The 20,996-nt window shown below is 51.2% G+C and overlaps 4 protein-coding genes across 4 annotated transcripts; 1 reads left to right on the top strand and 3 right to left on the bottom strand.

The window, feature by feature from the left end:
- Positions 1–1,107: 1,107 nt before the first annotated feature.
- On the top strand, positions 1,108–3,285 carry PFICI_01437 (uncharacterized protein; the record flags this gene model as incomplete). The annotated part of the gene is made up of 1 exon (XM_007830018.1): positions 1,108–3,285. One exon carries the CDS (start codon positions 1,108–1,110, stop codon positions 3,283–3,285), a length of 2,178 nt encoding a protein of 725 aa, XP_007828209.1.
- A 1,585-nt stretch (positions 3,286–4,870) lies between these two features.
- PFICI_01436 (uncharacterized protein) lies at positions 4,871–7,128 on the bottom strand (the record flags this gene model as incomplete). The annotated part of the gene is made up of 2 exons (XM_007830017.1): positions 4,871–5,471; positions 5,597–7,128. The coding sequence occupies 2 exons, from the start codon at positions 7,126–7,128 to the stop codon at positions 4,871–4,873; spliced, it is 2,133 nt and encodes a 710-aa protein (XP_007828208.1).
- Positions 7,129–8,611: 1,483 nt separating this feature from the next.
- Positions 8,612–10,711, bottom strand: PFICI_01435 (uncharacterized protein; the record flags this gene model as incomplete). The annotated part of the gene is made up of 2 exons (XM_007830016.1): positions 8,612–10,066; positions 10,121–10,711. The coding sequence occupies 2 exons, from the start codon at positions 10,709–10,711 to the stop codon at positions 8,612–8,614; spliced, it is 2,046 nt and encodes a 681-aa protein (XP_007828207.1).
- A 4,313-nt stretch (positions 10,712–15,024) lies between these two features.
- On the bottom strand, positions 15,025–20,756 carry PFICI_01434 (uncharacterized protein; the record flags this gene model as incomplete). The annotated part of the gene is made up of 2 exons (XM_007830015.1): positions 15,025–20,211; positions 20,265–20,756. 2 exons carry the CDS (start codon positions 20,754–20,756, stop codon positions 15,025–15,027), a joined length of 5,679 nt encoding a protein of 1,892 aa, XP_007828206.1.
- Between the last annotated feature and the right edge of the window lie 240 nt (positions 20,757–20,996).

Genomic DNA, 20,996 nt, shown 5'->3' with positions numbered 1-20,996 from the left:
CCAGCAAATTTTCGTGTGATCGAATCGAGCAGCAAGTCTCGTCATAGTACGCCAGGCGTTCTGAAGAAATCAAATCAAACTCTCGTTTACCAAACCACTACTACGTACCAACTCTACCTACCGATCTCTCGCTCTCTCTTCGTCTCTCTCTCTCTCTCTATTGCTCACTCATTACACTCTAACGAAAAGCACCTCATTTTGTACTGTCTTGTCTTATATTCTTAATATCGTCTTTTATCGCACCCGCTCTCAGACATTGTCAGGGGCCAGCATCCGACTTTCTACATTTTGGGCCAAGCATAGCCGAGCGAGCTGCTTTACCTGACCTTGCCTGACCTGACCTTGCCTGATCTTTACCACCCACCTCCGCTTTTACCCCAAATCCTGCGACACAGAACACCTCAGGAGGACGTACGCATCTGGTCGACTTTTCCTGTGTTCCTTCCAACTCACTCGTTTATTGGGAAACAGTTTTAACGAAGGAGAAAACGTTTCCGTCTCAGCATAAACGTTTGCTGCTTCGTCGATCATCCGCCCCAATTTGGTTCAGGAACGGGATCGGCAATTTTGGGACAACACCAACGCGCCGGCCGAAATACGTACCTTGGAGAGAAGGAGGACGGCTTGTTGGAATTGGCATTCTTCGACTTTCTTCCTCTGGGTCAGTCGTCCATTTTTTGGCGACGCAACTCTATTCTCGCGCCGTATCCCTCATTTTCCCGACCATTACTCTTGGATCCGACGCGAGGTTTTGGACTCTCAAGGCGACGAACCGTTGCAGCAAAAATCGCTCTTCCACACTAGACGACTACTTGTCTCGGTATACTGACAAGCCTTTCTTCTCACAACTACGGACCAGGCGCAATCACCCCCAAGGTCTCGAATTTCGTATCCCTGGTGGCTTCTCTAATCTGCTGCGCCTCAACAATTCACCTGCGACGAAACTCGATTTTCGGAAGACTTTTTCTGCAACTCTAACCATGTCATAGTGCCTTGAAAGGTATAATCCAAGCCGGTTGCATCGTTTATCGTTGACACGGGAATCACTCAAGCCAGACAGCAGTCTATTGTTTTGTTGAGGAGAGAGTCTTTTATCAAAGGCTGACAATGTCGCTTCCCCAACCGAACTCCACCCTCACCGGTGCTTGCTCGGTAATCTATGACAATGTTTTATACGCATATTCAGCCGACGCTTTCCAATCTCTGGAATTAGAAGAAGGAGCGGAATGGAAGACGCTGGACAGTGGAGAGTCGGTACAAGGCGGCGTATGCGTCGGATCCACGCCATCCGACTCTTCGCAGGCAGGATTATATATTGTCGGCGGCACATCCTCTGACTCGGCGTATATGGGCCTGCAAAAGTTCACTTATTCGACTGGGAAATGGGAGTCAATCACGTTCACGCCACAAATATCGGATCTTCAAAACAGGAAATGGCACAGCGCAACGTACCTGAATGCTTCCGATAAGATTCTGGTATATGCGGGTGCCACCGACGACATCAAATATATCTCGACGCAGACTTTTACCATCAGCGCATCGTCGCCATACCAGGTCCTTTCGTACGAATCTGACGGAGCTCCCCCGGCGATTGCCCCTATCCTGCTTCCATGGTCGGACACGGATGCCGTCATGATCGCTGGGGAATCCACCAATACCAAGGTCATGCTCTTCAACCCTGATCAGCATTGGTACGACTCTGGAGCATCTTTGGCCAGCCCAATCGTGCAGGATACTAGTGTGGTCAAAGGAATGCTGGTGACTGGCGACGATGGAAGCAAACATCTCTACACTTTCGATGCTACCACCTCCCCCAACACAGTGAACCGGACAGTTCTGTGGGATGGTAGCGGAGCAGCTGTCGCCAGTTCGGTTCCCATCCAAGGGAGCGCAAGTACTTCATCACGACGAGCATTGGACGCTAGCGACTGGCCTACTTATAACTCCACTTTGGCCTCGGATACCACGCGCTCGGATTATTCTTTGGCCAGTGATTCTTCTGGAATGGCTGTCTTGTCTGGCGGTAATGATGACGATGTGCTAAGCATCTTTGACGGCACAACAAACAGCTGGCAAAATGCCACGGCACTGCTGGTTGGAGCTTCGGTTCACTCTGAATCCGAACCTCAGTCTAGTTCATCATCCGCCTCGTCGACAGCCACGGCCTCTTCGACTGCAGTTGCAGCGGCAACGCAGAGCGCAACAACCGAAGCTGCAGCTTCTTCGTCGAGCAATCTGCCACCTACATCGATTCTCGGGATTGCCCTTGGCGTTATTTTCGGATGTGCAATTGTACTGATTGCATTGCTTTTCCTCATGAAGCGGAAACGACAAAAGCAGGCCCACGCGGACGGCGGCCAAGATAATGGTGCCAATGTCATGCCCGAAAAACAAGACTACTTCGCTCAAGACATTCCGCAATCCAAGTTTGTCCCTGGACATGCTCAGCAGGATTCGCAGTCGTCGTTTTCCTCCATGGCCATTTTGATGGGCAGAGCACAGAAACCAGGTCTCGCTCGCAAGGGAAGCAAAGACTCGACCCGAAGTGACGCAAGCAGCATCTTGAACAGGCAGTTCAAGGCTACAATTAGCCGACCATCACCAATTCCCGAGCCTGAATTCGATGATTCAGACTCCTTACCGACGAGGAATGGCAAGTCTGGTGCAGTCGGCGTTGCTGAAACCCAAGTGAGGCCCAGAGCACCCCCGATCGCGACCAAGGACGATGGCACGAGAAGAAGTTCCGGCTGGAACCGCTACTGGTCCGGTGGCACCACCCTAAACATGCTGGGCTTTGGAAATGGGTCATCTCGCAGGGAAACACAAGCCTCTGAAGGCTCCCGTTACTCGGATATGCACCGCATGACACAGGACTCGGCAACTGTTCCTCCACTGCATGTTGAAGAAGGAAGACCGTCCTTTAGCCAGGTGCATACAGAAAGCCCAACAGTATCTCACTACTCGGATCACCTCAAGAATATGCAGACGGCCTCGCTAGAGCGCCCAGTTTCCGAAGTCTCCTCTTCCGGATACTCGAGCGGAATCCCTCCTAGTATTCACGAGCAGTGGGATCCTGCCACAATCAACAACAAAAGCTGGGGTCACGATAGAGCACCAAGCAGCGCTTATAGCCAGAGCATCTTTCCCTCGGGCCCTCGCACTTCGGCTGGCATCAACCAGGCCCCAAGTGGTGTTTCTCGTCAGCCTCAACTGACCATGGCCCACACATCGGACATGAGTTGGTTGAATCTGGGAGAAAACGCTCGTCACTCGCAGTCGCAATGAGTTTCCCCTTTAGCGCCGATCCAAGTGCAGCAGCACAGTTACGAACCTTTATGACTTCACTTCGATGTTTTCCAACTATACCCACACTCGTTCATGATTCGCACACACAGCGTACCCTCCATGGCGACAGTGGTTGAATTGCGATGAGCATCTCTTAGGAGCACAGCCAATGTTTGTTGGTTGTACATTACAATCCGTCTCACCGCTACTCCCACTATCGACTTGGAAGGGGGGCTCACTTACATGTATTCCCTCCAGCGGAACCCTTTTCCCGCTTGGCATCAAAATCGTACCTTCTTGGCATTTTCCCGGCGCATTTGCTATATATACATATTTTCCCACTTTGATTACTCATCGCCGCATCTTCACGGGAATTAGCGAGACCCAGTATTCTGCTTTTTGTATACTTTTAACTTCCCTTCACGTCTAGACATCGGATCGGCGCTGCTGATGGATCGGGTCTCAATTACTTTGGAATGGCCTCGTTTCTTGTTAAAACTTTTGGTCTAGAACTGATAGACCGCTCACATTCGCTTGTGTGATACCAAAATCAGATGTGGTTGAAGATGGAAGCGGGTATTGAACATCCTGATAGCTCTGGCGAGCTTGTTAATAGTTGTTGGAGAAGAAGGAGAGAAAAGAAAAAGGGAAGATCTTTGGTCGGTTCGAATATCGGAGATAGGGAGTGAGGGCTTCCGAATCTCTTAATTATGATAGCTGCCGTCACATTTCCTCACAGGTCACTGAGAGTGTCGCGGCGCTGATAGGACCGAATCTAAAAACCATATTCATTTCAAAACTTTTTGATTTTGTTTGGCCATGATGATTATATAATCATTCAGTCCACTGTGAATAGTTTCGAATATGACTGGAGAAATGCTGGGGTATAATTTACTCTTTATTCCTCTCGATTTCATCTGTTCTTATTCCTGGCTTAACTAATGGGTTTTTCTATCATCGATTTCTCCTTAGTAAATTTCTCTTTGGGTAATCTCTGTTAACATGATTATATAAACTATATATTTATGACTATATGGGAAAGGGAAAAAGTAAGCGGAGAGATAATCCAGATTTGAGCCAGTTAATTGCGTCCCTGGTATTCTTAGCCCAGCTGCAAAGGAGCACGCAGATAACAACATTATGGTTGTCTTGTACTCATGTCCCCTACATGGCAAGCAAAATTAATAGACTTGCGTGTTTTGTCAGCTCTGGATTCTTCTTCTGGTCTTTATATTTCCAATCATTCCCCCCGGATACCCAACTTCAGATCGTCATGAGCAAACAAGAACAAAGAGGGTAGAAGATTATTAAGTGGTAATATTGGTATCACAGCTTGTATGGCCAAAAAGAAAATCCGTACACGGGCCCCCTCTTCACAATAAGCCAAAAAGGCATAGAGTACAAGAAACATGAGAGAGCCGTGACGTGACGTAAAAGTCGGGGCTTGTAAATAAACGAAAACAATTGCTGATGGAAGCAAGAATTCTTGAATGACGGACCATGTCCAGTCTTTGCCAAGGGTAATGACGAGCCGGAACGCCTTTCTGCCACTTTGAGGAAATCAACAACTCTACTCGTACCCCACTCAGTAAATGGGTCGGCCGCCGCCTTCCTCCCACTTCTGGTGGAGGTAGCTCTTTTCCATCTCCGAATCATCCTCACTCTTCAAATCAGGGCCCCACGAAACCCGAGAGCTCCGTCTCCTACGTGCGCTATCACCAACACTCGGCCCAATCCACTCCCACGCTCTGCCCACCTCACCGCTGCGACCCTCACGCTGAGACGTGCGTACGTTGCTGTTTTGCTCAATAACAGCGCGCACTCTTTGCCAAATCTTCTCCCTCTGGCTCAGCTTGTGAACACTCCTGAGAACGTCATCTCGGAGGTTGGGCAAGAACAGCCAAGGGTCATCTTCCTCGTCGCTGATCTGCTTTTGGTTTGCGAGCCTCTCCAACACCAAGTCGACCAGGGCCGGCACTTGGGCGTTGGCGGCGCGGTTGCTGCGATATCTGGACCTGCCATATTGCGCTAGCAAAAGGGATAGAATCACAGAGCCAATCTGGAGGCGATATCTTGCCAGTCCGAGTCGGATTGACCGCTTGGCCGCGCAGGTGAGCGGAATTCGAGCGAGAGAGGTGGATAGTAGGTACGTGACTGGAACTGCGGAGGAATCGGTTTCTCGGTTTCTGCAGGAGGGCGACGGGTTCTGGTTAGTTAGATGTCAATATGTGTTAAGTAACGTGATATTCGACCAAGGAAGAATAGTTAAAGCATGAAAAGTAATGCTGCAAAATCAGGAGACAAAACTCACTCTTGCTGTGTTTCCACCTTGATCTCCTCCCGGGCCTTGATTTCACCAATCGCTGCTCCCCAAAGATCGTCGAATTCCTGGTTGCTCATCTTCTTGCTTTTCTTTTCGCTGATGACTTGTTTTAGCTCCTGCTCTTCTATGGCAGGAGAATCAGCTTTGATGCCCTCATCGTTGGTGAGCTCGCCGCACTCGTACTTAGCGGTGCGCTCGCGCAGCTCCTCAACAGCACGATCGGCCACGGCCTGGACACGACGTACCTTCTCTCCATCCGCTTCGCAAGTTGGTGGCAGGGGAATCAAGCCACCAAGGGAGAAGGGATGCGGCTTGAGGATATAGTCCTGCTCACATCGAACAGAAAAGTCACCGTAGCAGTAAGCATGAGCTGGGCAGGGTTCGCATGTGGGCTCTAGAGTGTCGATGACAGACTGCGGAATTGTGACTTCGTCGCCGAGAACCGATTGCGCCCATTCGGGGACTGGGAGCTCGTTGGGGATGGTGCCAGCAGCACGACCAACATCACAGTAGCCGACAGCAATCTTCTCCTGGCGGAACCAACCTGCGTAGACGGCCAGAACAGTGGTGAGCAAGACACCCAGAGATGTGCCTGCGCCTCCCGACTTGGCGCGGCGAGTTTGGCTTGTCGGAACTACAGCTGACTGGCTGCCCAGGTTTTCCTCTGCTTCAAGCTCGAGTTGTTCCGCAGGCGTGAATTCTTCGCCAAAGTCGACTGTTGGCTGAGGTGGCAAGTCAGGAGTCTTACCCCTAAGGAGCGTGTTTGCGGAAACCTCGAGGCTCCTGGACATGTTAGAGTCGTCGGCATCAGAATAACCAAAGCCATCAACTTGCTTGCGTGGCGAGCGTCCGCTAGCCGATCTTGCCGTATCGTAGCCATACCCAGTGGTTGTGCGCCGGCTCATGGGAGTCTGCTCAACAGCAGGCGAGCTACCGCTTTGGAATGGATTCTCGGTACTGAAAGCGCCCGACTCCCGGCGGAAGAAGCCTTCATCAGACTGCTCGTGCTTGAACACAGGCTGCGCCTGTCTGACCTTGGGAGTGCGCAGGCTGTTTCCATAATCAGGTGTGACATCCGAGTCCGAAGTTTGTGGCTGCTTGCTGGAGGCTCTCGAAGTGCGCTTCGTGGGGCTGCGAGGGGGTGGCAGCAAGGCGTGATCGGGCTCCTCGGACTTGATCCGGGTGGAGGCCTTTCTTGGTGATGCCGAGCGTCGCGCACGCGCACTTGGCGGTGGTGGCGGCGGAGCGAGTTCCTCGGGTTCATTGAAAGGGTTACTGCTCTGGGAGCTTTCGGCGTCAGAGATACCGCGACTCGACCTTTTTGCCTTTGCGCGCTGGTCCAGGATCTTCTTGGCTTGCGGGCGAAGCTGTTCCTCAAAAATCTCCACGAGCTGGGCCTTCTTGGCGTTGGCTGGGTAGTTGATGTTGTGTGCAACAAGGGCAGATCGCAAGCGCGGAATAGTCAACGACCTGGCGTCGAAGTCTGGTTGGAGGTAGTCCATGCCGTCGTAGTCGGACATGTTTGCGGCGGGAGGGTTGGAAAGGTATAGATGATGGTACAAACGACGAAAAGATTATTGCGCCGAGATATACAGGAGGATCCCTGGGTACGTGCCTGTGGATGGTCACGATGAGCGCATTGAATGCCTAAGCACAGAGCAGCAACGCGGCAACGCCGGAACAGGTAGCACAAAGAAGCTGGTCGTAAACAGCAGTAGATAGAGGGAGAGGGGGGGAAAGAGTCGCGAAACAGTCTTGAGCCTCTTGACGCGATTAAGTTTGACGTGACAGTTGAGGGAAAAGGATAAAAAAATTTCCACACCCTTGATGACGACGCGGCAAATTTGTGTGTTGTGTGTGTGTTGATGGGTTATGGAGTTGGAAAACAGGGTGGGTAAGAGGGACCCTCTCGTTGTCTGTGGCAACAGAACTAAAAGAGGGATAAGCTGGCGCTGGCTGATACGATAAACGTTTACTACTGGGTCCCACGGTCCCTACACAGCAGCCAGCAGGTAGCACATAGTTCTCCACATCCCTAGCAAGCAGCTCTGAGCCAGTTTTCTGAGACTGAAGTGGGGAGGTCCCTCTTCCCCCCCATCATCAGTGTGCAACCAATACCCGTTTCGTCCTTGCTATTATCAATACAGAGTAATACCTCGATCAAAGGACCTCGGAATTGCCCATCAAGACGATTGCACAAAGCGAAGGAAATGTGGCTGTGCGACTACAAACCGCCGCCACACTCCTTGGCAGAAAAGCTTGTTAGTATCTCTCTTTATGGTTGAGCTGTCATATGACTTGACCATCTCATTTGCTTGAGTGATAATTGGACATCGAGCAAGGTAGCAGCAGCAAAAGCAGTGGCGAATTGCGCTGTCCCCCCCGGAGTTCTGACAGCTCTGCAGCCTGACGTTTCGTCAACAATGTAGAGCCCAATCACTCCTCTCCCTAGCCAAAGCCTAAGGAGGGCCTTATGTCATCAATTGACTCGGGACACTGATTACATTCTAGTATGCAAAGGACGTTGACTACAGATGGCTTACAGCTACTTGAGTGCTGTTGACACAAGTAAACACAAGCCGCATATGAACCTATAATCTGACAGTGTACGATCAAAAGTTAATCTCTTGCTTTCATTTCCTAGATGCATTCCAGTACGTAGTTGATTGTACAGCTTCCATGGAAGATGGAATCTTATAATTAGTTATATAGTGATAACGACAATATTGTCTACACATGGCAACGTAAATCATCGTGATATTTCGTCTGAGTGCCAACTTTAATATATAGTGCCCCTCCCAAGTATGAAGGGGCCAGCATGACTTTTCAGATAACCACGTATGCTCAAGTTCCTTTGTGAAAATGCATACAAAATTCAGACCTCGAATCCTCCTGGGACCGGGCCTTGTTGCACCAGTCCCTCGATATGCTCCACCCCCAAGAACACCAGTAAAATACCAACCCTTAGGAATGTCCCAGTATTAGGTGCTATTGCACTGTCCGTCACGAAGCTGTTGCTGTTTCATCGGCTGTCAACTTCTTCTCTGCTTCTTCAGCCCGCTTATTTGCGTCCGCAACTTCCTGTTGTAACTGTTTGATGTAAATAATTGCCATCTCTACCGTGCTCGCTTTGCTGTTTGGTGTGTTTGCCGATTTCCCGTCCTTCTTTTCCAGTTTCTCGGCCTCGGGACTGTCTCCCTCGTCATTGCCAATATCGCTGACCATCTTCTTGGGCAAAAGAGTGGCAATCTCTTGAAGTGCTGAATTAATACGGTTTCGCCGTCCCTGTTCTGCAATCTTGTGCGAAGTCCGTTTCGAAGTCAAGTTCGTCGAGAGTTCGCTTGGATACGACACGCCCGGCACCTTGTTGCCTTCGATGATGTTTTGATAGTTTGATTTGGACGCAAGCAAACGAGATGCCGTGTCCTCAGCAGAAAGGCCAGGGGTGCCAGGCAATAAGGGTTTGATGTTCGGCGATATCCTAGGAAGTAACGCAGGTGAGACGGCGACTGAGCTGACGCTGCCTCGCTTTTTGCTGCCACGAGGAGCCAGCATGGGAGTCTTTCTAGGATTTGGTGTTCCTGCGCCTTTGGGGAGAATTTGTGGGCTCCCACTGGATGGCGCTAGGCGTGCCGATGGCTTCGGAAAGATTGGTGATGGTAGAGGTTGGAGTGCAGAGACTTTGGCCGTCTCTATTTCAGGCGGCGAACTCGAGCTGGCCTGGGTATTCAATTGTGGTAGTTGAGGCTTGGGAAAACTAGCAGACTCGGGCAGCTCAAAGTTTTCGATATGTTCCGAGGCCATTTGGCCCGGATTTGTCGCATCAGCAGACTTTCCCTTTGGCGAAATTCTGAAAAGCGTCGCCGGTGTGGCAGGAGACGCCATTCCATTAAGCGAGGATGGGATTGGGTGAATGACATTCTGCTGGGCTTGGATGTGTGGTGATTGCCTCGCCGACCGGGGCTGAGGAATGGGTGGGGGCGGCATATCTGAAAGGGCTTCGGGCGAAACAGATGCGTTTTCCGAATCCTCGGTCGACGTTCCAGAGGCAGGTGTTGACTTTGCCGCCCTGTCGGCTGTCGATTCTGCGAGTTCACTCAAGATCTGTGCATTCATGATCGGCGTCGAGGCAGTCTTGCGTCGCTGTGCCTTGACGATCGGGGATTGGCGAATGCTTGCCTTCCTTGTCTTGGACACATTGCTCCTCCGCGGCTTTTTGGATGAATCAGGCAAGCTTGGGGCCGACCCGCTGTTTTCAAGATCCATCTCCTGAGGTGAGTTGGTCGTGTTCGTGCTTCCTTGACTTGGACCAAACGCTATGTGAGCTTCATTCTGTGCATGCAAGGCCGGAGATGTGAGAGGACTGAAATATGCGCCTGGAACCGTGAATTGTGTCTCGACTGGAAAGTGGGCATCCAAAGGGGTTACTGCAGGTGACACCAGCGGAGTGAAGGCCATCTAGTGATCCAAGGTTAGCGAGGTTCGATAGCCATGCGACAAATGAAGTCTTACATCCTGCTGTTCCTTGAGCCTATACCGATCAAACATGCCCTGCGAATGATGAGGTGTCTGGTCACCTTGAGTGTAAAACTGGGTTGCGGCTTGCATCTCGAGACTCTGCGGCGTCGGCGGCACTATGCCTTGCTGCTGAGCAAAGAAGGCGGCTTGCTGCTCAGCAAACCGTTGTTGCTGCTCCTCCAGCTGCCTCTGCTGCTGCTCTAATTTTTGGCGCTGCAGAAAATGGATTTGGGCGTCGAGATCTGAAATGGTATCCCTGGCGCTTGTGTGTTGCGGCGGCATCATGTGCGACGGTATTGTGGGCATATTCGTACTTGATGTCAAGGGCGGCATCTGATGCGGGAGGCCGATGTTGGTCCCCGTGGCATGAGGAGTCTCGGTACCGCCCATTTGAGTGTCCAGTCCGTCATGCGCAGAATGGCTATGGATCATCGCAGCGCCGGTGGCAGCGCTGAAGCCCGGGAAGTCAAACTGCATGCCATCGCCGAGGTTGGACATTTCGCCCATGTCCAAGTACTGCTGGAAGTCATCTTGGTTTGCCTGCTGCAAGGCATGCTCCTGTGTATTCCAGTTGTTCGGATCCATCATCGCCATTACTCTTGCTTTTCCCTGATCAACGCCCAGAGTTTACCAACGTCATGAGCACGTTGCAGTAAGTTCTCCAAGCCTGGTCCTCTGCTTCGCGTGTAGTTGATAAGATCGCAAATGATACAGCCGTGGTCGCAACTTTGTCTGTGCAATGAATACGACAGAATATCTTGTCGCAAGAAACTCGGTTCACGGAGCGGGTGTTGCTTGAAAGGGTGAGGGGCAGACTCCTCAGCCTTGAACGAGAGAGGGTGGGCAAGCAGAGCCACTCGAGGAACGATCAGTCTTGGGCAACGCAAGCCTTGTTGGCTAAATGCAGGATCGGGCGAGTAGAAAAGCTCGTCTCGAGAGTCAATGTTGAAGTTATAGTAAGAGTAGGAAGATAAGAAGGAGCACGTAGGTGGTCACAGGTGAATAGAGGGACTATTCATTGGCTGGACCGCTCAGCCATTGTGAAGCGCAACCGGACGGCGGGAGAGGGTTAAATTCGAGCGAATAAGAAGAAAAAAAAATTGTGCCAACGTCGTCCTCTTTTCGCTGCTGGGCGGGCAAAAACGTTGCGGAGAGGGGAGGGGGGACGTGACCTCAGGCCTGCTAACGCTACACAGTACGTACAATTTTGGGCTGTGTCAGGGTTTGCAGTGACCAGATGATGGTCTCGGCGCTAGACTGGGGCCTGATGAGTCCGCTAAGTCGTAAACCCTGTCCCCTGTAGAGACCGCTAATGCTTGCGATACCCAAGCAACGCGAGTGGACGAACAGCTAATTCCAAGGGAGTGGACCGAGGGCTTGGGATTGCGTCTCGGGGGTCTTCTTAGGCCGGCTAGAATCGCGAGAATATGGCGGGAGTATGGAGTCCGCCTTATAAGAAACATTGGTGATAGTCACAGTCAAGCTGTACTATAGCGCATTGAAAGTGGTTTCAAAACCTGAACATAGAGAGAGCGAGAGAGAGAGAGAGCAGCCATGACTATTGGTTTTGAAGAAGCGTGGGTGGCTTCTCATACTCTTCAGTCGATCAGTCCCATTCTAAATTTGTCTGGTTACCCTTGACATTGATATCATAGTCGGGTCTTTGTCGGCGTTCTAGTCTTAGTGTTGAAGACCATGGATGGCTTCGTCACAGTGACAGATAGCCTATGTACTGCGTAGGCGGAGAGCAAAGAAAAGGCTTAAATCTACTTCGGTATGCATAGGTATTGGTAATAGCCCATTAGTGTCCGCCCCAGCCACGGTCTTGAACCTTGGGAATGAAGTAGATATCCTCGATCTCTTTACACGAGACCTTTTTCCTTCTGCCTAGTTTTTGGACCCTGATGCACAGTCTTTGACGAAATGGATCAAACTTCTACACACTTGGCCCTACTTATACTAGTAACGTGGATCGCGGAGCAAGATGAGCATAGTCGAAGAAGTTTGGGAGGTAGGAGAGATGGACATCCCGGGCATGATGGTTGGGGGAAGGAGGAGAGAAAAGAAAATTTACCTATGCAAATTAACCAGACGCATGCCTTAGCTAGATTACTCTCGGGTGTCGGTTACTCTGTCCGTCCGTCGACGGCAAAGGGTCCTGTTGAGCAGACGCAACTATCCGAGCAGTGGATCTGATGCGCCGGCGGTAATGCCCGAATCGGCTTCATGATTTCGCGTCGCGTAGCCGCGGAATTAATTCTTAGTCTGTTCGTTTCTCATTGTTCCCGCTGCCGTCGCCGCCCCTGTCGTTGTCGTTGTTGTTGTCGTCGTCGTCGTCGTTGTTGTTGCTGGGCTGGATCGTCTCTGAATGTATGCGTATATAGGTATGATATAGTCATGACGATATATCATCTGGACAAGACCTGTCTCGACCTGTATAATCCGCTGCGATGCTTTGCGCCAACATACTAACCAACTACGTATATGGGATACATATGCGTGTCAGGGGACGAAGCATCAAAGAGGCGTTGGAAAGAAGAAAGGCGACGGACAGCTTCGTTGACCAATTCCCTACACAATATCACTTACTGCCTTTGATATTCCCATAGTACATTGTGCATGATTGAGGGCCCCCCCCCCCCGTGAGTAGTGCATGGCAAGAGCGTGGACGGCATGAACCAGGTCAACACCTCTACTTACCCATGCTAAATCGCCTTGGTCATTTGTGAAAAGGCACATTGACAGCCCCCATTGGCTGTAGGTGCTCGTCTTCTTATTGCTTCCTAGAACCTTACAACGCCTCAAGGCTTCTCAAACAGAGCTGATCCAATTCAGTATTTATATCCGGCAGCAACGCGCCATAAAACGAGTGAGCACCTAAACTAGACCAGTGGACGAGGACATGAAAGAGACATGGTCGCCCTGCAAGACAAAGATCGAATACCAGGACGAGACATCACGAGCTTGACATTTTTTCTAGAGACACATGACCATTTGACATTGCTCTTTACTGTCTTTAAAGCCCTTCCGTGGCCCAACGTCCTCTGTTGAGACAGTACTAAGCCACGGGAAAAAAAGAAGTGTACTGATGTAGTTCCCATGTTCATGACCTGCCAACCTTACCATGAATACCTAGGTAAGGTAGGTTTGTTACATGACACCTTTTACAATCGTGGGGGGTCCCGCACTGCATTACCTCACAAAGTCTCGCGTGGGGTGAAGAAGGGGGAGCTGGGAAAGTCTGAACGCTACAAACCATCACAATGCCGCCGGAACTATGGCCCATGGTCGTCCGTATTCGGTTTCTGTTCGTCACGGTTGCACAACATGCGCCACTCTTGTAGAGTTGGTTGTAGGTAGCACCGGTTCGTTCAGTTGGGTGTCCTCCTACCTACCTACCTAGCTTGGAGAAAGAGACTTTTGTGATGCACACTCTCCCACATCCCACTCACGAACCATCCCGAAGCACCATGTGTCTCCAATTACGAAGAACATCGACATCTTCCTATGACGGACCACTTATATCGGGATTCTATAATGCTCTTGTAAAGTTGGAGATTTGGTGTGAGCTACCTACCATGTACATAAATACCATTGATCGCCGTCCGTAGTAGCCAGCCAGTAAGCTGCAGATATAGGCCTGACCTGGTTCTCGGCTACAAAATCACATGAAATCGGATCGACAAACTACCATGCTGCATCTTACAGGGGTTTCTGTCTACTTGCGTTGGCGCATGGCTTTGGCCTGTCTGGCTGCCCGTTTTCGATACCGAATTGGTAGACTGATATGATGGCCCATTGTAAGCCAAGACTGGGGGTGGAAATTCATGGAAATGGCGTCGCTTATGTCTGGTCCCATGTGGCCCCCCGCCTTTGGAGAAGAGGGCTACTTGTGACTGGCCCGAGTTCTTCCGCCATGGATGCATCTGATACAACAGATCTTTGAGCTTCATGGGCGACTGAGTATATTTGAGTAATGCATTTTAGCTGGGCGCAACCCCACGCGAAAATACTCGCCAATTACTAGGGTGATACCGGTGCATTTGCAAGAAAAATGATTCATTACCGAAAAGTGTAGAAGAAAATAAAAGGAAGCTCTTTCCAGATACAACTACTCAGGTAGTCAAGTTCGACCAGCCAGCTATTCAGCCATGATTGCAAACGATATGCGCGGAAGTGTCAAACCCATGGAAAGTAGCTCAGCTCCCGTCACCAGCGCTGGCTGCTCGGTATATATCATCAGCTCTGGTTTGCAGTTTTCACTCATAACGCGTTACACATGTCTTCTTCAATCTGCTATCTTTTTCTTATTTTTTGATATCTCTGCTTGTCGTTATTCTTTGCGTATGCAAGGCGTTACATCCCATCAAGATGCATTGGATGGATTCCCGTTGAGGCCGGGTGCTCCTAACCCACAGGCAACAATTCTCGATTCCTTCCCCCCCAAAGTAGGCATTGCGTCCTGCTTAGAATCGCAAATCAAATTTATGGATACATTCTCTCGATTCAAAGGAACGAAGCTGACTTGCTTGCAGAGTACTGCAGCTCCTGGATAGTTGAGCCTGATGGCTCAGGACCAGCGGGAGCGACATCGTTCAAGGGATGTTGGCAGTCAATCAGTTGCCTACTCCCACAGCATAATCCATTTGGAATAGTCTCTTCATACTGCACAATCCTGAATTCCACCACATTGCACAAAGCATTGAAAAGAAAGAAAAAGGAAAACGAAATGGTTGAAGTCGTTCTGCAAAGACAGATCCTGTACGCCGCGCTGAAGACAAAAGAGAACAAAAGACGGGATGTACGACAATCCAATGTCGTAATGTGAAATGTGGACAGCTCGTCCGCTGTGCTGGAAAATTTCGTTTCATTCTAAACATCTCGTCTGGCCCCCCAGACTATGAAGTTTTGACGATTGGGCGCGGTGTGGGCTCGTCCGCCTCAAGCTCCTTCATCGTTCCACCAGTGGGACGGGGTGTCTCGTCGGGATCACTGCCTTTATCCTGACACTGTGCGGGCGAGGCCTCGGGCGTTGACTGGGCAGCTTTCAGCGGCGATGCTGCACGACTAAACGGGGAAATCGCACCATCCTTGGAGGGCGTAACGACCTGCGTAATCGGTTCAGAGGTGCTTTCAGAGGTGACAGCAACACTATCATGACTGTTTGCTCTCATCATCTCAATTCCAAGCTTGGAGCTTGGCCGTTTTGCCCGTATAGTTCGCTCCCGAGAAGCGCCTAAATCTTCGTCCTCATCATCAGCTGAATCGCTGCCCTCGCCGCGGTGTCTTTCCAAATTCTCGCGTCTGGACTTGAGCTTCTCCAGCGAACGTCGCGGTATGGGTACCCTCGGCTGTTCTATTTGAGCGGGTGCTGATTGCTGTTTCATCATATGTGCCGGCAGTTGTGGTGACCCTTCTGCTCCAAGAAGGACTTCCTCTTGACTGATGCCGAGCTCATCCCAATCGCCAGTTGCTTTACGACTAATCACAACGGGCACCTCATCGGTAGTGACTGATTCTGAATCACCAAAAACGCTGGAACTGATGGAGTCCTCTCTACTAGATCCTCTAAAGCTGCTGCTTCCTAATCGGTGTGCAAACATGGACGAAGAAGATGTCGGGCTGTCTTCGAGGCGTGCCCCTTCGTGCCGCAAACTGGATGGTGCTAATGGAATCGGCTGTGCAAGGGGTGATAAGTTGTTCTGGGTCGGTGAGGGAGGTTTCCACTGGCACAGGTTTGACAGTACTTCAGTCAGCTTGGAAGAGCTGATTGGCTTTTCAATCAAGGAGTCAAAGTAGTGCGGGGCCTGTAGCTCTTTCAAATATGCCGTGATGGCGACAATAGGGGTATGGGCATTGACATTCTTGAGTTCTCGGACCATTCGAGCAAGATCAGTGCCATTGACCTCTGGCAGTTTGAACTCCGTGAAGATGATGTCGAATTTGATCTCGCTCATTGCGTAACGCACTGCGTCTGAGCCGTTTGCAGCTGATATAGTTCGACAACGAAGCTTCTCCAACAACTTCTCCATGACCATGCGAGAAACAGGATGATCCTCACAGATGAGCACATCCAACGAGCGAAACGTTGGGCTATCGAGATTGATAGCAGACAGACGGCGCGAGCTTTGGCGGCGGCGTTGAACTCGCAATAGCGCGTTAGCTTTCTCGCCTTCATTATCCGAGGAGGATGGAGACATGTCGAAAACTTGACTGCGCCGATTACGATGCGATAGAAGGTCGGGTGCAACAGGGCTGCCATCTTGCGACCCAACAGTCAACGACCTGGATCTCGTAGATGAACCAGTGTTTTGCTTCGGCGTCCCGATGGTCTTCTGTGGTGACAATGCGAGCGGGGGCGGAGCACCACGGCCTTTGATAGGGGAAGCTGCGGCAGAAGTCACCGACTTCTGAAGACTGGGCGGTCCTCGTGGCGCGTCGAAGAAGCTACCAGGCTGGAGGGAAGCGCTAGATTGTTGAGATAGACTTGATGAAGCACTAGACGGCTTCCGGCGACTTTCGGCACTTTGCCCAGCAATAAAGGACACAAGAAGTGGGGATGAAGGCTGGGAGGCCCGATTCGGTGATGAGTTGGTGTGATTTCCAGCAGACGGAGAAGCGGGCCGCTGGGATGCTTTGGCATTCGACAAAGTCCGCTGCACTGGCGTCGAGAGCACAGGGCTGATACCCTCCACAGCAGGGGACGGGGATGTGACGTTACTGATACCCCCAGGACTGACTCCCGATCTACTTTGTGCTGCAGCTGCTTGAGCCTTGAGCTGCTGCACAAGGTCTTTATTTGCTTTATCGAGCACCGTGAGGTTCTTGAAGGCAAAGTTACCAAAGTCATCTGAGGCAACGGGTTCGCTCAGCCTCCGGGTTTTGAGATCACGAATGTGTGGTGGAATATGCAGGGGCATTAGACCTCGCTTGATTTGATTGATATGCACTTGAGACCGGACCCTCGACAAGGCATCATGTGGTCGTTCAGGATAGTCCGGTGTAGAAGCGGACGGAGGAGTGGATTGATCTTCAATCTCCTCTGTAAATGCTTGCAGAGTTGCTCCCCGGGCGTCAAAATATTCCGTATCCTCCGGGTTCTCTGGCTGCGGAATGAACTGGGCCTCATCTTTCAGGAGGCTGTCCCAGCTGATGCCCTCAAAGAATGGGTGGCTTCTGATCTCCTCTCCACCCGACGCGAATTGGTCTCCCCGATTTGCTCCGAGTCGCTGTTGCGTTTCCACACACAACAATTTGTTTATAAGGTCCTTGGCCTCATCTGATATGCTGATTTCGTTGTCGTCTGGCCACATGATCTTTCGGGCCAGAATGTTCTCAAACACGAGTTCGGCCTCACTTGCGTGAAAAGGCGGTATGCCGTATAGAAATTCGAACAAGATACATCCTACAGACCACCAATCACTCGTTTCGTCTTGCCTTTCACCCCTGATCGTTTCTGGAGCAAGATAGTCGGGCGTGCCAACAAATCGCCGATTCGTATCCTCGGGATCGAACAATGCCATTGCAGGTGGCATCATGCTAGCCTGCGGCGGCGTATTCCGATGAGCATCGCTGTTGTGAGTACTGACCTGCTGGAGCGCTGGGAAATCCGGAGATGCAGCGCTTTCAGCTTCACTCATATCGTCGCGTGGCGATCGCACACTCGATTGCGACTGTTTAATCAGGCTTGGTGGCAGCTCACCAAGAGAAAAGTTGTTGATCATGTGTGTCAAGGTCTCGCTGCCACCACTGTCGCTGCGCTGCCCCGAGATGCGACGAGGCTCTTGGTGGATCGCGGACAGACTGAAATACGATGGTTGGGGAAGGCCAGCGCCGCCATCGGACGGTGTCATTTGAGGAGTACCACCGGGAGAATTGTTTCCGCCATGCAGATCAAGAGAAGTAGATCTGGATGACACCATTGAGGTCGATCGGACAAACGGGCCCGACTTTAATAGATCAGGTGTTTGCTCCGAGTTGATGCTATTTAATGCCCGCTTTTGTCGTCCTATTAGACCCATTCTAGACAGACCAAAATCTGTCAACTTCAAATGGCCTTTCTGATCGATCAGAAGGTTATCCGGTTTGAGATCCCTGTGGATGATTCCACGACTGTGGAGGTGTTCAACACCGAGGATGACTTCTGCTAGGTACTTCTTGACCCATTCCTCGGGCAGGCCGCCGAGAACTTTGATGAGAGAAGCACAGTCACCACCATTGAGGTACTCCATTACCAAGTAGAGATAATCCTTGCTGGAGAATGTCCAGTAGAGTTTTGCGACAAAGTCGCTTTCGCCTTGCCACATCATAATAGCCCGCTCAGCCTTGACGTTGGTAATCTGATTCTTGGCAACCATGTCTGCCTTTTTGAGTACTTTGATGGCGAAATATTCTTGTGTGGTCTTTTTCTTTGAGAGATAAACGCTTCCGAATGCACCTTTGCTGATCGGCTTGATAATCTCAAAGTCCTTGATAGATGGTGGAACAGCGCGTGCCATTTGCGGAGCGTTAACGGCGTGCATTCGGGGCGATGGGGGTGGTCTGTTGGTGAATTCTGGGAATGCCACCGAGGACTGTCTGCGATGATGGGGTACGGCGATTGGTGAACTGAAATCACTGTATGGTAGCATGGGTGATGATTCAGGGGAAACAACGGCATCATTGGAGTAAAGGAGATTCCTTGGCTTGTGTATGCGCAACGGGGATGACGGTTGTGCCACTCGGTTTGGTGATTCTTGCCGATGTGGTGACGAAGCTCCCGGGAGGATCAGACTACGCCTTTGGTGCCGTCTCGAACTGGTGGCTCGACGTACACCGCCGAATTCAGAAATTGGTGACTCTGTCCGAGGAGCCTGCCGAGATGTGACCGAAGAAGATCTGACACTCCCATCGCTGTCACCAGCATCACTCTCGAACATGATTGATTCTCGACGGGACTCGCGCGTCTGGCCGGAGATACTGAGCGCGCCACGATGTGATCTTGGCGTGGGGCACTCGCGAGGACTGCTAGATCGAGCAGATCCGATGGCCGAGGATGGCCGCCTCCTCTCAGGCGTATCGCCGAGCTTGACATTTTGCAGTGCCATTGCTAGTGAGGATGGCCCGTCGAAAGATCCAGGGAAGACGGCATCCTCTGGAGCCGTTCCCATGATGCTCTCACTCGTGTTAGCTTCTAGCTGCTGCTCTTCCTCATCTTCAGTCGAGTCGCTGAGGCGTCCTGCGGCGATACGAGCCGCTTTGCGCAGTGCTTCGTCGATACAGTCCTGGACAATTACGGCGAACTCGATTCTAATCCTCTCCGAATACTCCAGAATTCGGCGGTAACGGAAAACGGCTTCAACCTTTTCTTTTGCAACCTTTTCCGTATCATCGCACAATAAAGCCAAACCATGCTCCTGTTCCAGTGTATTCGAGCCTGGAGAGTGCCACTGAAGGACTTGGGAGATGCGCGACTCAGATTGGGGTGATTGGGTCCGGAATTCGCCAGTCGATGTTTCTTTGATTGCTGGAGGGCTAATCTCGGCGGCGGTATCAAGCAGATCCAAGAGAAGTTCAACAATGCGAGCTTGGGGACGACGAACAGCAAAGGACCTTGAACGTGCGTGACCAAACCCAGTCGATCGGTCTCTGGAACCTGCAGATGGTGAAGCGGTCCCTGGGGACGAGCTGCTCGACGTGGGTCCGATAGACAATCCTTTATACTCAGCCATAGGTGACGTGAGCATCTCCCCAGTCAACGGCCGGCTCTTTCGAGCTTCGAGAGCATCAAGGACTTTCACGATGGCATGGCGATGCTCCGTTATGTTCTCTTGGGCCATCTGGACATCCATCTCTGCGCGGTGCTCTTGCAGGCACAAATCGGTGTGCTTTTCGAACCACCACGGTGGAATTTGTCGTTCACATATGCGACAGAGTACCGGCAGAGGAGGAGGATGACTGGCTGGGTCGTCGTTACCAGCCTCTGCCAACTGGGTCAGATAGCTGGCGAGGACCTCGGCGCCTGATCCGAGGGAATCGACAATCAAAGGGGGTAGGTCGATTTGGATCTCTCGCGGTGGGATCCATGGACGGATCATCCACATGGTCTTATTCCGTTTATTAGTCAGTATTCTCTACAATGCAGCTTGCAATAACTCACGTGGCTTTCGCTTCCATCGGTCCGGTCATATATCATGATACCCTGTGCCTCAAGATCCAGAGTGGTAGGCTCATTGTCCGATTCGGAGCCAGCATCCTGAATAGTTTCGATGGGCCGAAGCTTGGAAAAAGGACCAGTGCAAACAGTAAAACGAATTCTGTGACTCCTCGAATCATCCTTCTTCATGGAGATAATAGCATCGCCGAAAGCTGCCTTGTCGCTGACAATAACGTCTGTGATGGGCTTTCCCTGAACGTCTTCTGTTTTTGAACCAATAACATCGACCCAGGAAGGACTGACCCAACGTATGGTTTCGTCCAGGTTTAGATCTACAATTACGTTGAGGGTCTGCTCGGCAGCCTCCCGGAGGTCTTCGCGCTCCTCCCTGATGTTTTCGGTCATTGTTCTTTCCATGGCACTGCCGGCAGCCTGAGCCCGTAGCGAGCTCACAGTTGGCGGTGCCAATCTCTCCGGGTCCTGTGGTTGTTCCATGGCGGCAGAGTTATGGTAGCAGCACTCTGCTCCAGCGGTTACATTGAAGGAGGCTTGACTGGCCTATGCGCTGCGATGGGGGGCCCAGCGGGCTCAAGGGCAAACGCGTCGAGGGATTCGGATTCCGGGATGGTGTTTGACAAAAAATAGTGGAGGTGAATTTCGATGTCGAAGCCGGGCAATGACCCGAAGGGTCATGCGAGGCCAGAGAATCTGGCAGTGAGCCAGAGCTAGAAGATT

Source organism: Pestalotiopsis fici (assembly GCF_000516985.1).
Source record: "Pestalotiopsis fici W106-1 unplaced genomic scaffold PFICI_Scf_1, whole genome shotgun sequence".
Lineage (NCBI taxonomy): Eukaryota > Fungi > Ascomycota > Sordariomycetes > Amphisphaeriales > Sporocadaceae > Pestalotiopsis > Pestalotiopsis fici.
This window is presented reverse-complemented; position numbering and strand designations above follow the sequence as displayed.